Genomic DNA, 18,031 nt, shown 5'->3' with positions numbered 1-18,031 from the left:
GATGGATGGACCCAGCAGTTATGAGTGCACCTAAAAGATCAGGTTGGGAACAATTCCCCCTGGAGAAGTATGGCCTATGTGGTTGCTAAGAGTCAACACCAACTTCTTGGCATAGAATAATTGTATTGCTTGACCCAGCTCCACAAAGCAGAAATCATCTCCTGTGGTCTAGCCACCACATTATGATAAATCATGAGATGGAGAATATACTTAATTCCTTCATTTAACTGCCGGTTTTGGAACACAGATATATAATCTGAGCCTTGTATTCATGGATGTTGAAGTCAATTTCATATTGAAACGTATGATTGTGGTAGTGAATGCGGATGGTCCAGCTCTCAGAATTATAATTCTTGAATTAACTAAGGCAGTTTTCGGTCACATAGTACCCATATTTCTCTCTCAACATCTTCCCACTCTTGTTTCTTCCTTAAGATTTTTATGTGTAAGTCCACGGTAAAAATGGAGGGAAAACATATTCTGTAGCTTTATAGACTGCATTGGAGGACTATTATGAACCACATCTATACATCTATGAGCCACGGTGGCGCAGTGATTAGAGTGCAGTACTGCAGGCTTCTTCTGCTGACTGCCAGCTGACTGAAATTTGGCAGTTCAAATCTCACCAGGCTCAAGGTTGACTCAGCCTTCCATCCTTCCAAGGTGGGTAAAATGAGGACCCAAATTGTTGGAGGCAATATGCTGACTCTGTAAACTGCTTAGGGAGGGCTGTAAAGCCCTGTAAAGTGGTATATAAGTCTAAGTGCTATTGCTATTAGGAATTTGACTGTAGAATGTCATCGCCTTTCCCTTATCATCTAACACCATCACCAAGTACACCAAACGTAACTCAAATGTACCCCAATTCAGCAAGAGGAACAGGAGAATTTTCAGCTATTTTTGCAACTTTCTTCTGAAAAGCCAAAGAAACAAAGTCTGAAGTTAAATGGGATTAGTTCATTTGTGGGAATATCATATGCTACCATAAATATTCATGATCAAGTTTGAGGATTTGCAACCCCTTAATAACATATGAATTTGGCCCTTTGTCGTGTAATATAACGGCTGTTAATAAATCACTTTTGCAGAAAGTTTGACTTCTGGTGGCTTCATGTTTATATAGCTTTCTTGGCAACATTATATGACAGATTTGCTGTCCTCTGTTTCTGAGATGCTTTTTTTTTAATTAGCACCCAGTTCAGTCTCAGATTCCTTGGCAGTTTCCCATCCAGGTACTAACCTTGCTTAGCTTCCAAGCCCAGACAAAGTCACTAGTTTTTTTCCCCATATGTTAAGACATCTTTAGAAAATGGCTGTCCAATATAGTCCTTTAAAATCTTATCCTTAAAGAAGCTTTTAGGTGTCAACACTTTCAGTTGCATATGGCTTTTCAACCGATAATGGGAAATTGTCTTCTTAATTACTACATAGTTTTGTAATTAATCCCCATCCCATTTCTCTCATGTATGATTGAAGAGTAAAAAAATGAAAGCAAGTAATATAACAAGTGTGATTCGTAACATATGGACTCTGAATATACACATTTTATTTAATCAAAATCAAATTGAGGGGGCATAATCACTTTAGATACTGCTAAAGTTTATACTTTGTTATGTGTGTGTTTAGTTGTCTAAATCTAACACCCTTGGCATTCAATTTTATTGCTGTGTGTCAGTACTTGCTTTCTTGTGAGCGCAGTTGTGTAGCCTTATAATTCCTAGACATTGTTTGCTACTTCAAGCTAATTCCTTAAACATGGATTGATGGGTCCCTTGGGTACACCCATGCATGTGCAAATGAATGCATATAAGCATAAAATACAAGCAATATTAAGCTTAAAAAGAAAACATACTTTATTTAATGAATAAAGTATATAATAATAATAGTTTTTATTGTCATTGTACATCATGTATACAACAAATTTGGTTTATTCATTAAAAATGAAAATCAGTCAGCTGAACATTCAAAAATGCATCACAAACACCATTGACTGGTGCTAGTGGTTGATACTAGTTGCTACTAGCATCCTAGGTATCAACCAGGTTACCTTCCTAAAATGTACGACTTTCCGAATAGCGTAGTTTTTTGCAGTTCTGCTGGTGTTATTGCAGAAAGCTGCAATTTCTTGATGTATTTTTTGATGTATTGGACAATTCTTATTATAGAGTGTCCTACTTGCTCCTATCAATAGCTTGCAGATGTTCTGCCTGAAAAGAACAGGATGGGGCTAATCACTTTGTCAGAATAATGGAGTTAAACGGGACCTTGGAGGTTTTGTAGTCCAGCCCCCTGCTCAGGCTAAAGACCTTATACCAGTGATGGTTAACCTTTTTGGCACAGAGTACCGAAACTGGAGTATATGCACCAGAGCGCCAGAATCAAAAGAGAGCAGCTGGCTGGTGTGCATGCACACCAGACCAGCTGGCCAGTGTACATGTGCATGATGGAACCTGGAAGATCAGCTGGTGATGTCGCGCGTGCCCACAGAGAGAGATCTGCGTGCCACCTGTGGTACGCATGTAATAGGTTCACCATCACAGCCCTATACCATTCTGGATAAATTTAGGCTGTCTAAGCTCTTCCTAAAAACCTCCAGTTATGATGGATCCACAACTTCTGAAGGCAACCCATTTGTCAAGCGCCAGTGAAATCAGGAGATTCAGGCTGTTCAAATGAGTCTAAAGATGTATCGCAAGCTCTCTACAAGAATCTGACCAACTACTATTCAAAGGAAATGAGCGGGAGATAAGAGGGGCATTCAAGGTAGGCTGGACTTAGATCTCTTGGGCATGTAGGACTCATGACTTATGGCTCATTTGACCCCTCCCTCGAGCTAGCCTGGTCATCTCCTACACCAAAGCATTCCACTGATTAATTGTTAGCATAAAACAGAGTGTAAAATTTCAAAGGAAATGTCCAAGGGTTCTCTTAGCAACAAGAAATGTATTACTTTACAAGGTGAAAGTGACAGAGCGTCTGTTTTTCTAAAGTTCAACCTGCACTCAACTGCTACTTCAGACTGTCAACTTGAATGTTATAAGAGGCACCTTCCTGATGTTGTTTCTGACACCTAGTCACATTCTACTAAAGCAGTCTCGAATACCAGGGAGGAAAAAAATATCACATAAATATGGTTTAAAAACAACTGCCTTCCAAACAATCCATTAATATTTGCCTTGAAATGAATCTAATATGTTTTTCCATATGTGGCTGCTGAGACATTTTTATAGGTTGTTATTGTTGTTAGTTATGAAGTCGTGTCCAACCCATCGTGACCCCATGGACAACGTTCCTCCAGGCCTTCCTGTCCTCTACCATCCTCGGGAATCCATTTAAGCTCACGCCGACTGCTTCGGTAACTCCATCCAGCCACCTCATTCTCGGCCAAAGGAAAGAATGGCCCTGTTGAAGCATCTAGACAGGATTTTATTTGGATTAAGCACACATATGTGGAAATATGACTTGTTTACATGGATGCAAGAATCCTTTCATCCTGTGACTGTCAGATTGGAGCAGGGCAGGGGTGGGTTTCAACCGGTTCGCGGTGGTCCCCGCGAACCGGTTGGTCGGCGAACCCAGAAGTAAGTAACTTCCGGGAGCAGCGAAGGGCCCACCCGCCCACCCACGCTCCTTACCCGGTTTTGATGAGTTCTGCGCTTCCACGCATGTGCAGGACGCATACAGTGCCTGCGCGATCCTCCAGGAGCAGCTGGAGCATCGCACAGACGCTAGTACACATGTGTGCGCTGCGCGCGTGCACGAGTACACCGCCGGCCCCGTTCCAACCGAACCGGTTGGAACGGGGCGAGAAACCCACTCCTGGAGCAGGGCATCCAGTCACAGTATTGACAGTTCAGTGGAGTATCAAATTGAGACATGGAGAGAAAGTGGCTGCTCTCCTTATGTTGCTCTGTTTGACTGTCTGAAAGCAGTACAAGGGGATGTCTGCTTGCAAACCTGCTGAAATGTGTGATTTAAAAACCAGACAGAATTCTGGCAAATGGACATGACAGTGGAGGTAGGAGATGGCAGATGCTTTAAATAAGAAACCGCATAGTAAGATCAGGTTGCTACAAAATAATGAATTCAGTATCTTCTGATTCTTTCTGATCTTCTAGCAGTTACCCCACGGGTCCATTAAGTTTTCAGCAAGAGAGATCACAGAATATTTCCGTCTTGTCTTATAAGGCTACAGCTGGGCGTAGATATATTTCTGAATGCTACAGATGTTGCATGGATGCCGAAATAGAATTAAATGTTCTATCTTTGTTCTGTCTGGGCTGTTGGGTAGCTGCTGCTGGGCCCAAATTCCAGCAGAGGAATCTGATTCTAGAATAAGTCATTTCATTACCATTGAAGTCTTCTGAGGTTTTTGAATCATATTTGCCTCCATTTTCTTCTTCCACTTAGTGTTTATGATTCAAAGAAAGTAGCTGCTTGAAAAATTCTGATCTTAATGTGATTTTAAAGTTGGCTTTGCAAACGTTGATTTAATTAATGCCTTGGTAAGGTCACACTTGGACTACTGCATTCAGTTTTGGTCGCCATGAGGTAAAAAAAGATAAGACTCTAGAGTGCGGAGAAGAGCAACAAAGATGATTAGGGGACTGGAGGCTAAAACATATGAAGAACAGTTGCAGGAACTGGGTATCTCTAGTTTGATGAAAAGAAGGACTGGGGTGACATGATAGCAGTCTTACAATATCTCAGGGGCTGCCACAAAGAAGAGGGACTCAAGCTATTCTCCAAAGCACCTGAGGTAGGACAAGAAGCAATGGGTGAAAACTAATCAAGGAGAGAAGCAACGTAGAACTAAGGTTGGCACAGGAGGGTCGCATGCGCAGGGAGCGGGGAAGCACGCGGGGGAGAGAGCGGGCGTGCACATTGCATTTGTGGGTGTGGACTTTCGCCACGGGGACAAAAAGGTTAGCCATCACTGCTCTTATCAAACCTGTTTGAGTAACATGCTGTGAATTCCAAACTTGGAAAAACCCCAATGCTGCTTTAAATGAGCGCAACCTTAATTTAGGGGGGGGGGGGGAGGAGAAGTACACCTCTCCACCATCAGATTTTAGTGAAAAACAACCAAGGAGTAACTTTATGCACATGTTAACTGCTTAGTAGACTACCATCACTCTGGCTCTTAGAAAGGAATAGTGGTCTTTTTCTATTTTTGTTTCTAAAAACCTGCCTACTTTTGTTGGCTTACAAGTGGGAGTAAGCCCAACTGAGTTGTGTGAGTTTTACTCCAAGGTAAGTGGGCACAGCTTTATAGGCTTAGCCTGGCCTTCTTTAGACAAGGAACTCATTGTGCTAGGGCTTGGCTTATTCACCGATTTTTATGAAGGCTCCAGATGGCCTTTCCTCGTTTGTGAATCCCCATTGTTCCCCCCCCCTTCCTTCCCCCATTTCTCCTACTGTGAAACATCCATGAAAGAGGGAAAATGGTGGAGTGGCTCCATAGAATACCTTTTGTCTGGCAGTGTTGATGCCATCTGTTTGAAGGGGCCCCCCCTTTCCCCGATAATTGCATTATTTCCCCCAAGCTTCCGACCTCTCTCTTGTTTGCTTTCGTTCCATTCTATAAAGCTTTAATTGCTAATTTCTACTTATAGCAAAGTGGTTACTTTGAGCTGGAGGCTGGGCAGTGTTTACATTCAGGCTGAAACTATGAATACGGACACAGCTACGGGCCGCCGCTGAATGTCTACCTCAGTGATTGCTGTTGTGTGGTCATGACTCAACCGAGGTCAAGGCAGGGACAGAAGGGAGGATAAGGCTAATTCTTGGTTGCTGAAGTTTTTCAGGAAAAGCAGCACTATATAAAACAAGCGTTTTCAATTTATATCTCAACTGCCTATTCCTGGTTCTCCCCTTCCTGCCATCCCCCCCTTTCCACGTTTATAAAAAAAAAAGTGGATGTTGGCAACATATTCTTTTTTCTATTTCAGGGGTCTCTGTGTCTAAAGAAAGAAAGTTTTAGCATTGAGCACAATTTAATGGGAACTTGGGTGACCAAATTTAAACATGACCCGGGGTTAGATCCTTTCCTAATGTTGCTGGTTTTGACAACAGGAGTTGCTTTATTATTAGTTACCGAGGAAAAGGGAGGCTAAGGAAGGAATGTGGCTCAAAGGATGCTAACCCTGGGTGGTTGTGAAACTCTAATAATGCTTTGGAGGTTCTAGCACAAGGGTGTCAAACTCGTGTTGTCATGACGGTGTCGTGTGATGTATTGCAACTTTTTCCTCCTTCGTTAAACCTGTTCTGACCTAAGCTTCCCCAACACCACGGAGCCAAGTCCTCGTCCCGATAAACCCCTTGTATTTAATTTACAGTGAATTCCTCTCCAGCAAAGTCCCGGCTCAGAGTCTTTTAAGATAGTTCACAATTACCGACCTTTATCAGGCTTGGAGAGTGGCCAGGCCGATATCTTTCAGACACCGCAATACTTGGCAAGAATGCAGGAATGAACTAATGGTCTCCTGCAAAAATCCCTCCCCTTTCTCTCTTCTTTTATTCCCTCTGGGAGGGGCCATTCACCGTCCACCTGTGGCTTTACTCCCAAGTTGACCTGTGTTCCTTTGCTGTTCCCTTCGTCTGGCAACTCTGCGTATGCGCACACTGGGAACAGGCTCCAGCTGTTCATCTGCCTCACTGAGGCCTGACTTCGAAGGCAGCTGATAACTGTCAGATGGCTCTGGCTCCCATCTCCGCCTGCGACACAGAGGACTCGTCAGAGCCTTCCCCAGACTCCAGGACTGGCCCATGTTCCTCCCCAACCTCCTCACTGTCCCAATCTGCTGCCAGCTCTGCTGGCTGCTGGTGGGCCATACTGGGGTAGCAGGATCCAATCTGGTGATAAATCAGCACCCCTGTTAACTGACAAGGGGACTGGATTCCAGCAGGGGTCTGAAAGCTTGGAAGAGTAATTGACTGACCAAGACTAGATCCTACAACATTATCCTGGGACACATATATTAGCTTTCATTCGTGAGACTGTGGTAGGCTGATGGGGAAGCTTGCAAATTGCTTCCAGAATTGGGCATTTAATATGGACAGGTATTAAAACAGGAAGGTTGAGCCAACTTTGAAAGTAATTGTTTTCAAGAGTCGCTGCCACTTTGATTTGCAGGAATGCATTTTTCTTGGGGTGGAAGGATTCAGGATTCAAAAGAAATGGACGTTCTTGATCTAGGGAACGTTCATCCATTCAATCATTCATTGGTTCATTTCTCCCTCCCGCCACCCAAAAAGAAATAAAACATTTTGTGCCACCCCAATGCCAGGGCTTCCCTTGATCCTTTCAGTTGATTAGTGTGAGAGTGCCAAAATCAGCCAATCAAATCTGGCTAGAGCAGAGGTGGTATTCTACCGGTTTGCACCCATTCACCCGAACCAGTAGTGGAAACAGGCCTGTTTCTGGCCTCCGGAGGGCCTCCGGAGACTGGGGGAAACCATTTTCACCTTCCCAGAGGTTTGAGGAAGGCTTCCGGAGACTGGGGAGTGCAAAAAAACAGGCCTCCCGGAAGTTCTGCAAGCCTAAAAATGGGCCCGTTTCTGGCGTCCGGAGGGCCTCCGGAGCCCAGAGGAGGCCATTTTCACCCTCCCAGAGGCTCAAAGAAAGCCTCCAGAGCCTGGGGAAAGTGAAAACGTCCCCCCTGCCATGGTTCGGGAGGCTGAGTAGGCCACGCCCACACCCACCCAGCAACTGAGCAGCGAACCGGTTGCTAAAATGTTTGAATCCCACCACTGCTGCTAAGGAACCACTTTGAGAGCTCATCCCAACTGTTCTATAGCTTTTGATCAAAAATAATCCCCAGAATTGTGTCTGAGCTGTTACAGATGTGTTTTGATTTTTTTTTTCATACTCTCTGTTAAAATGCAAATCAATCTGATTCCTACCATTAAAGCCTTTTAAAATTACTGATTTCAGGGGAAAACTGCAAAGGAGGAAGCAGAGCTACAGACCTTACAGCTAAGGAGCCTGCAATTCTTGGAACGTTATATTTATCTCATTCTCTTCAACGCGTATCTTCACTTGGCGAAAAAAGATTCCTGGGTGAAACCTTTCAGTGTCTGGATGCATGAGGTCAGTAGTCTTCAACGCTAACTGATAGCACTTGGATAAAATTTTGTAGATTTTTTTATTTTGATGAGCAATGCTAACCTTAGTGAATGGGGGAGTTAAGGCAGGCTGGAAATATCTATATCTGAAGATGAATTTGCTCTCAACAGGATTCATGGTCTATTTTCCCTTCTCACAGCTTAGGTAGTCTAAACTCTGCACTTGGTCACATAGCATAGTTTCTGGATGCAATTTTTCAGATCAGAACTTGTTGAGATGCATGCATCATTTGCACATATTTTGAAGCAGTATAATATTCTCCCTGGATCCATAGATATATAAATAATAAGATGCAGTGAGAATCTGGATCTGAAAAATCAGTGTCTCAAAGACCAAGCTTATTAGGTTTAATAGGGAAAGTGGTGTGAATTTAAAACGTAAACATAAATTTAAAAAATGAAAGCAAGTGGATTAATTTTCATACCTCGGTATTATGTTACTTAAAGATAGGAAAGTTGGGAGGAAGCACCAGCTGCTGATAGAATAGGTCCGTTATGAGAAAGAATGTTTGTCAAGAGAATTTTTTAAATGCCAGTAATATTTTTCATTAATATTTTTGTTAACTTTTATGCATTGGGAAGAAGTGTGTGTCGTAAATAGGAAAAGAATTGGTCAAGAACGAAGGGAGGTGCGAATTAATATGGCTGGAATACACAAGTGGGTAGCAGGTACAAAAGAAGTATGTTAAAATAGTTTAATCATATAGAGAGTATGAATGAGGATGGAATTGTGGTAGGAAGAGTGAATGTTTCAGGAAGAAAGGAAGGAATAAACTGCAGTTGGATGGAATTGATGAGCTGAGAAGTTCAAACACCAAAAGGCAATTACCATATAACTCAAAGTATTGAGGGAAGGATGATTTGCAAGGATGGAAAGACATGGAAAAGATTTGGTTTGCACTGCTGTAAGCTAATGAGCCTCCTCTTTTTCATTTCTTTGGTTTATTACTTTGTACTCATTTTTCATAATGTTCACATGACAAAGGAAACAGAATAGTGGATATGTATATCTTTACTACAAGGCAGTTGAGTGTCCATAAATAAGTGGAAGGAGGAAAAACCAGCAGCAGCTGGTTAGAGTTAAGTCATGGGTATGCTATGATTGTTGGGACTGGTGTTGTGGCCCACCAGCGGCTAGCAGAGCTGGCAGCAGATTTGGGACAGTGAGGAGCTTGGGGAGGAACATGGGCCAGTCCTGGAGTCTGGGCAAGGCTCTGATGAGGGCTATGTGTCGCAGGTAGAGAGGGGGCCAGAGCCATATGCCATTTATCAGCTGCCTTCAGAGTCAGAAATCAGTGAGGAAGACAAACAGCTGGAGCCTGTCCCCAATGTGCGCATGTGCAGAATTGCCAGACGAAGGGAACAGCTAAAGAACAGGGGTTGACTTGGGAGTAAGGCCACGGGTGGATGATGTATGTCCCTTCCCAGAGGAAATAAAAGAGGAGCAAAAAGAGAGTGGAGTTTGCAGGAGACAATGAGTTCGCTTAATTGGTTCGTGACTCTCTGAGACTCCTTGCCAAGTTTTGCAGATATCGGCCTGTCAGCTCTCCACGCCAGATAAGGTCTGTGATTGTAAATCCTCTCTTGAAAGACGTTGCTGGATATGAATGAGCAGAATTCACAGTAGATCAGGAGTAGTCAACCTTTTTATACCTACCACCCACTTTTGTATCTCTCTTAGTAGTAAAATTTTCTAACTGCCCACTGGTTCCACAGTAATGGTGATTTTATGAAAACCTAATGAAAATGTTTTAAAATAATGGCATGAATTTTTTTAAAAAGTCAATTAAATTTTAAAAAAGGAAAGTGCTTCAGTATCGGACTAAATCCATACCGCCCACCATGAAAGCTGGAATGCCCACTAGTGGGCGGTAGGGACCAGGTTGACTACCACTGCAGTAAATTAATAAAGGGGGATTTTGTCGGGACAAGGAGTTGGCAGCAGATTCGAACAGTGAGGAGGTTGAGGAGGAACATGGGCCAGTCCTGGAGTCTGGGGAAGGCTCTGATGAGGGCTCTGTGTCAGAGGCCTGTGATTGTAAATCCTCCCTCAAAAGACTTTGTTGGATGTGGATGAGCAGAATGCACAATAAATTAATAAAAGTGTTTTTTGTTGGGACAAGGAGTTTGCTACATGCTCTTGTGGAACCTGGGTCAGAACATCTGGGAAGACTGTATAGAGAGGCCAAGAAAGCAGGTTGACAGAGAGTGGTTAACGCATGCATTAGGTGGATCTGTGTTTCCAGATTGGCAGGATTTAATGAGACTGTCCAAGCATGTCTTGGAGCATCTCTCAGGAAATTAATAGCTTCTGGGTTATAGGTGCTCAAGTAGACTTTCCATGCTTATAAATATGTCTTGCTGGATTTGGCATTTTAGTCCACCCATCAAGTCTTTCCCAAGGACCCAGGATAAGCAGATGCTGTTGTTTAATAAATTAAAGGTATTTTTGTAGGATTTACAGTAAACTGTTCCAAGTAAGGCTGACTTTTACAATTGAGTATGGCAATATTTTTTTCTCAAGGGATACTGCATATGGTTTTGGATTGCACCCAAAGAACCTATTACTGTTAGTACTATCTTTGTTTTCTTTTGCAATAGTCATTCTACTTCTATTTACAGTTCTTTTTATTCTGTGATTTTTGTCCAGTTCTTTCTCTTTTCCTTTGTCTCCAGGTATAGCAATGTCCACTATCCAAACTTTTTTTGGACAATTGTTAAGTCCGGGGTGCCATGACACTTGTTTTTTGAATTCTAAAGTCCCAGAACACTTTAGCTTCTTCATACAGATTTCATCTGTATTGTGGCACCATCAGTTTTTGCTTGCAAACAAGTAATTGTAATTGTAATTGTAAGTTTATTTATAGGCCGCCCTTTTCCCTGAGGGGACTCAGGGCGGCTTACAACTTATGGGGAAGGGAATACAGACAGTGATATATAAAAACAGTACATAATTAAAAATAGAAACAACATTCATCATTCGGGTGGGGACGAATTACAATCTTTAACCCCAGGCCTGACGGGATAGCCAGATCTTGAGGGCTGTGCGGAAGGTCTGGAGGGTGGTGAGGGTACGAATCTCCACGGGGAGATCGTTCCAAAGGGTCGGAGCTACTACTGAAAAGGCTCTCCTCCGCGTGGTTGCCAGTCAACACTGACTGGTGGATGGAACTTGGAGGAGGCCTAATCTGTGTGATCTGATAGGTCGCGAGGAGGTAATTGGCAGGAGGCGGTCTCTCAAGTACCCAGATCCACTACCATGAAGGGCTTTATGGATGGTAGTCTTGCAGATATTCCAATGCACTGTTGCTGCTGCTGCTGTTGCCATGCCTTTGTTAGTTTGTAATGCAGTCTTCTTGCAAGAGCTGGCTAGGTGGTCTACTGTTTCTTCAGCTTCTTTGCAGAGACAGAACTTGTCTTCTCAACTCTGGCTTTATATGCATTTGTTTTTAAGGCTTGTTCTTGTGCAGCCAGAATTGGCCTCTCGGTCTTTTTCTTCAACTTTCCTGCTCTTGCCAGGTTTTGTTGTTTCTTCGTTTGCTCTTCTTTTGCTTTAATTGACATTTAAAATGTTTTGAATGTTTGAGTATAATGTTCTATATCAGTGATGGCAAACCTTTTCAGCACCGAGGGCCCAAACCGGAACGTGCGTGCATGCTTGTGAATGTTCCATTGGAGAAGGCCCCATTCCAGAGCGCTGGAGACCCGAAGACCAGCTGGCTGGCGCGCACATGCCTGGTTTTTTGGCCCTTTTCAGGCTGTTTTTTGGGGGGCCATTTTTGGCCCCAAAACAGCCTGAAAACCAGCCCCAAACCGGTCTGAAAATGGCCAAAAATGGTCCTGAAAACCACTCTAAAAAGGCCTGAAAACAGCCTGGTTTTGGGCCATTTTTCGGGCCGTTTTCTGGTGCTCTGGTGCCCACAAAGACCAGCTGCTTACTACACATGTGCACAACAGAAACCAGAAGAGCAGCTGGTGATGGCGTGCATGCCCACAGAGAGGGCTCTGTATGCCACAGGTTTGCCCTCACGGTTCTGTATGCTCCATGATCCTGCCATGCAGCAATGTAGTTTTCCATCAGGGAAGATAGCTTTGATGAATAATTACTATTGACCATTGGATGATTATATTAAAAATGGGCAACTACAAAGACTTTTGGACTTTATTGTAACAGAGAGGACCAATCTTTCTTTCTTTAAATATACATATATGTACAGTGTGGAACAGTGGGGTGACAAATCTTCATAGGAACAGCATTTTATAGTCTTTATTTTTTTGTTTCTAAATTTACATGTCTGTCTCTTAAAATGAATCATTGCTCATAGCTGGTTGTAGCTTTCAAAGAGATTCTTCACAGGCCTAAAGAAAGACCCTGCTTTCCATCCCTGGTCATTATTGTTATGGCAGAATGCATTATCATTGCATTCCTTGTAGATTCATTCCCATGAACAACAGCTGTTCTTGTAAACTTCTCGATGATGTTCATTATTTCTCAGAATATCTTTATTGGGTAAGTCTCTATGGCAAAGAGCAAAAGGCTAAGCCAAGTTGCTTCAGAGGACCAGGAACTGTCCAGAGCGTCTGACCACAAGCCAGATGTTTTAGCAGCTGTGGATAGGCAAGGGGGTAACTGTGTTTGGCCATTTTAATGAGAGTGATGAGGACAATTGACGGGTTACAGTTTCCTTATTCCTGACTGCTTTATATATCTGCATCCCAGGGGTGGGTTGCTGCTGGCATTACTGCAGGTTCGGTACCCAAAATTGCACGTGTGTGCATGTGCAAAACGGTCTGCACATGTGCAAAAAAAAAAAAATTAAAAATGGAGAGAAAAAAAGATTTGTGCAATGAAAATTGTTCTGCGCATGCGCAGAACTGAAAATCTAGATGTTGGCGCCCTGGTTCGGGGGCGTAGCAGGCCCAGTAGGAACCCACCACTGCTGCAACCCTTGTTCTCTTTGGGGAAATGGCTAAACCTCTTTAGCCTATATACCCAGCTGAAAGGATTCAGCTAACTTCTTGCAATAATGCAGTCCCAGGATTTAGCTGCAACCCCTAATTCTAAAGAAAGCATGTAAGCAAGGCATCTGATCTTAGATCTTATCATAAATCTTATTTTTTTGGATCTAGGAAACCTCCATCTAAACATGAATGTCTCATGTACACCAGATCCAGAGTGAAAGTAGAGAAAATGCTTTGTTTTTCTTTGTGATAACTATAAAACATTAAGTAGCCTGTTGTGGCCCACTGGCGACCAGCAGAGCTGGCAGCAGAGTTGGACAGTGAGGAGGTTGGGGAGGAACATTGCCAGTCCTGGGGGCTGAGGAAAGCTCAGATGAGGGCTCTGCATCAGAGGCAGAGAGGGAACTAGACAGCAATGAAGCAGAGGATCAGCTGGAGCCTGTTCCCTGTGTGCGCATGCGCGTAGCTTCCAGAAGACAAGAACAACTAAGAAAGCAGGGTTGACTTAGGAGTAAAGCCACATCTTGGAGGCGATTGGCCTCTCCCATATGAAACAAAAGAGGAGCGAATGGGAAGTGGGTTTTTGCAGGAAACAATATGTTTATTCGGTAATTTCAAGAGTGGAAAGTTCTGTTTGTGATTATAAGAGACTCTGTGCCAAGTGTTGCCTTGCCCTTCATTTGGAAACTAGTTATTTGGCAGCTCCCCAAACGAGATAAGGTTCGTGTTGATAAACATTCCCCTGAAAGACTGTTTGCTAAGCCTTGCTGGCTGTGAAGGAAAGGAATTCACAGTTGTGTAAATGAAAGAGGTTTTGCCGGGACCAAGAGTCTGCTTTTTGCTTTTTAAGGAAGCCTTAAAACCTTCTTACTATAGCCATCTTACTATAGTGGGATTTTAACCTGTTAGTTTTTTATGCTCCATATCGCCTTGCCAATTGGAAAGGAGCACTTTGAACTGTTCACTGTTCCACTTGGCTAAACTCCATAGAAAAATGATTTAACAAGTGTGCTAAGGTAATGTAAATCCCAGCATGGAAATTTTGGGAGTTATATTCCTGACACACCTAGGCTAAAGAATGCCAAATTGCTACTTGATAAATGATGATGAAATATATCCCTTCATTTTTGAATGTTATTCTTGGGACAAAGATCAGTTGTGTCCATCACAGGACAACAAACAACATGTGTGCAACAGTTCTTTGGGGGAACTAGTTGTTGTTGTCCAACAGCAGCCAGCAGAGCTGACAGCAGATTCGAACAGTGAGGAGGTTGAGGAGGAACATGGGCCAATCCTGGAGTCTGGGGAAGGTTCTGATGAGGGCTCTGTGTCGGAGGCCTGTGATTGTAAATCCTCCCTCAAAAGACTTTATTGGATGTGGATGAGCACAATAATAATGCACAATAAATTAATAAAAGGGTTTTTTGTTGGGACAAGGAGTTTGCTGCATGCTCTTGTGGAACCTGGGCCAGAACATCTGGGAAGACTGTATAGAGAGGCCAAGAAAGCAGGTTGACAGAGAGTGGTTAACGCATGCCTTAGGTGGATCTGTGCTTCCAGATTGGCAGGATTTAATGAGACCGTCCAAGCATGTCTTGGAGCATCTCTCAGGAAATTAACAGCTTCTGGGTTATAAGTGCTCAAGTAGACTTTCCATGCTTATAAATATGTCTTGCTGGATTTGGCATTTTAATCCACCATCAAGTCCTTCCCAAGGACCCAGGATAGGCAGATGTTGTTGTTTAATAAATTAAAGGTATTTTTGCAAGACGTACAGTAAACTGTTCCAAGTAAAGCTGACTTTTACAATTGATTAATGGTAATTTTTTTAATGGTCAGAACAGTAATACAGACCACAGATAAATGAGGTTTGATTCCCTTTATAGTACCAAAACCTCCAGAAAGAAAGAAAAATAAATAATCTCTTATTTCCAGGATTTCCCCATAGCTCCTATATACTCTTACCAATCTATCTTCTGTTTCTTGTTCATGTGTATATATTTCTAAGTTTTATCTGTATATGTTTCTATGTTTCTTATTTTCATAGATTTCTGTGGGTTTCTGTGTATTTATGTCATGCTTTATTCCTATGAATTTCTATTTCTTTTCATTCTTTCTCATTTTTGATCTTCTATAGATAGGCTGGTGTGCTAATTTTTAAGCTTAGCTACCACTCTCTGCCTGGTCTCCCTGCTGTGGAAGGCAAAGAAACTGGTTGTTTCTCTGTTGTTTCAACCTCAGACCTTTAGCTACCCCAGTTTTGGCTGCCTTGATTCTCAGCTAGTGTTTTCTAGTGATAGAGAACACTTTTTGCATGCAAGAATTTTTAGGTTTAATCCAGTACTTCTCCAGAAAACAGCTGCAACTGTAGAGAGCCATTTCCCATCAAGGTAGACAGTTCAGAGCTAGGTGGCTTAATTGTGAAATTCCACAGAAAACAGTTTATTTATTTATTTATTTATTTATTAGACTTATATACCGCTTCATAGGGCTTTCAGCCCTCTCTAAGCAGTTTACAATTTTTTTAGCAAATTGAGTCAGCAACTTGCCCCCACAGTCCGGGTCCTCATTTCACCCACCTCGGAAGGATGGAAAGCTGAGTCGACCTTGAGCCGGTGAGATTTGAACCGCTGAACTGCAGATCACAGTCAGCTAAAGTGGCCTGCAGTACTGCACCCTAACCACTGTGCCACCTCGGCTCATTCATGTTAACTCCATGATGGCAAACCTATGGCAGGCGTGCCACAGGTGGCACGCAGAGCCCTCTCTGAGGGCATCTGAGCCGTCACCCCAGCTCAGCTCCACCATGCATGTGCGTGCGTGCCTCCCGCCAGCCAGCTGATTTTTGGGTCTCGGCCGTGCATGCGCGAGGGGCGGGGTGTATGTGTGGGGATTGCGCACATGTGCGGGGGAGGAGTGGTGTGGTCCCCCCTGCAGCCCGATCTTGCTCTCAGGAGGCTGCAAGGAAGCCTACTAGGCCCAAAATGGGGTGCAGGGAGGTGTGGTGTGTCCCCCCCCCGTGGCTTGTTTTTACTCCCAGGAGGCTACAGGGAGGCTACTAGGCTGAAAATGGCGCAGGAGATCGTGCACACAGGGGGCCAAGGGGAACATGGGGGGTGTCGCGTGCACATAGGTGGGGGCGAGGGGAGTGCAGGGGAGGTTGCACAAGAATTGCATTACTGGTGGGTGCACGCACGCGTTGTCGCATGCATGCACTTATGGCACACAATGACAAAAAAAAGTTTAGCCATAACTGAATTAACTCTTCCTAAACAAGGTAACAGATGTGTTCAAGAATATCAGGTTAGCTGCTCAACGAGAGAAGCCCGTCTTCTCGCATGCGAAAAGGACATGGTGCACTGTAAGGGTTAAGGGAAAGGAAACTTGAAAGTTATACACTGTGAAATACGGCAGAAGCATCCAAGCTCTAACCAACATTGTGATAGGGGTTCTAGAGAACTGTTGCCTCAGAATGAATCTTTCAGACAGAAAGCTGAGAGGCCTCATGACGTTTACTTTAGTTATGTTTTAGAGCTACTGTTTACTTGCTAAAATAGAAACACTTTGTGCTGGAAGGAAGCCATTTATTTCTAGTCCCTTACACCTCTATCTCTATCCCTTTTCTTCCCACCAAACATTTCCATTTGGGGCTTCTTCTGATTACGTTCTCTATTTGTTCTCCGTTGGTCCTATGCTCGGGTGTCTATGCCTCCCACACAATGGCCCATCCCTGTTGTCTCCAAAATCCCCCAAAATTGCTTTCATATGCTTTTCCTCCTGTCAATCCTTTTAAGGCATCCCTGGCTGTTGCATCCAAAATCTAATTTTGTCCTGGAAAGAAAGAATTGTGGTTTGTCCGCAAATGAACTTGTTAGTGTTTCAGTGTCTGCTTTCCTATTGTTTCACCGTATGGCTTAGAAAGTGCAAAATACCTGACACAAACTTGCTAGCTCTTGTTTCAAAGCTAATTTCCGTTTCTGTTGCTATTCTACTCTTTTCCTTCTGTGTTCCACAAAAAGTACAAACAGAAACGACAAATTAAAAATAACCTGGATGACAAAATAACTTACATTGTGTTATGTCAGGAAGAGCCACTTCCTAGGCAAAGTATAAGTATGTACCATACTTTTTGGTGTATAAGACATCCCCTCCCCAAAAAAGTGGGTGGAAATGTTTGTGCAGCTTATACATATATAATGAATATTGCTGAAGCCCTGCTCACCTTCCGGCCACCACCCTTTGGCCTCTGTCTCCAAGCAATTTGTATCCTTGCAGCAAACAGCCTGGTCCAGAATGCAGCCGCGCGAGCGATAATGGGTGTACCTAGATACACCCATGTTACACCTATCCTCCGCAAGCTGCACTGGCTCCCCATTGGTCTTCGGACCCGCTTCAAGGTGCTAGTCATTACTTTTAAAGCCCTACATGGTATTGGACCTGGCTACCTGAGAGACCGCCTCCTGCCATTCACCTCCCAACGACCAATAAAATCGCACAGGTTGGGCCTCTTCCGGGTGCTGTCGACCGGACAATGCCGGCTGGCGGCTCCCCGAGGGAGGGCCTTCTCTGTAGCTGCACCGGCCTTGTGGAACAAGCTACCCGCAGAGATCCGGACCCTTACCACTCTCCCGGCCTTCCGTAAAGTGACCAAGACCTGGCTCTTCCGGCAGGCCTGGGGCTGTTGATTAATATCAAGCCCCACTTGATTGAATGGATGATATATTATTTTTTAATAATTGTATTTTTAAATTTTTATATGTTTTTACTTTTGTGGTGAGCCGCCCAGAGTCCCAAGGGAGTGGGGCGGCATACAAATCTTATTAAAGTTGAAAGTTGAAGTCAGCTTCACCACAGCATGATTTAGCACAGGCAGTTGATTGGCAGTTGGATCGGCCTCCCGGAATACCACCTTATCAGCTGTTCCAGGCTGTGGGGATCACTG

The 18,031-nt window shown here is 43.6% G+C and overlaps 1 protein-coding gene across 3 annotated transcripts in view; it reads left to right on the top strand.

The window, feature by feature from the left end:
- Positions 1-18,031, top strand: part of PALD1 (phosphatase domain containing paladin 1) — a 147,195-nt gene that overhangs the window by 111,766 nt on the left and 17,398 nt on the right. For all 3 annotated transcript variants that reach the window (XM_087701987.1, XM_087701988.1, XM_087701989.1), the window contains exon 19: positions 7,937-8,092. In XM_087701987.1, coding sequence (XP_087558113.1) covers positions 7,937-8,092 — 156 coding nt within the window. The remainder of the gene's footprint in view (positions 1-7,936; positions 8,093-18,031) is intronic.

The sequence above is a fragment of the Thamnophis sirtalis genome, unplaced genomic scaffold (assembly GCF_051295495.1).
Source record: "Thamnophis sirtalis isolate CommonGarterSnake01/CBP01778 unplaced genomic scaffold, rThaSir2_p1.2 scaffold_15, whole genome shotgun sequence".
Lineage (NCBI taxonomy): Eukaryota > Metazoa > Chordata > Lepidosauria > Squamata > Natricidae > Thamnophis > Thamnophis sirtalis.
The sequence above is the reverse complement of the archived record's forward strand: the minus strand, read 5'-3'. Positions and strand labels throughout refer to the sequence as shown.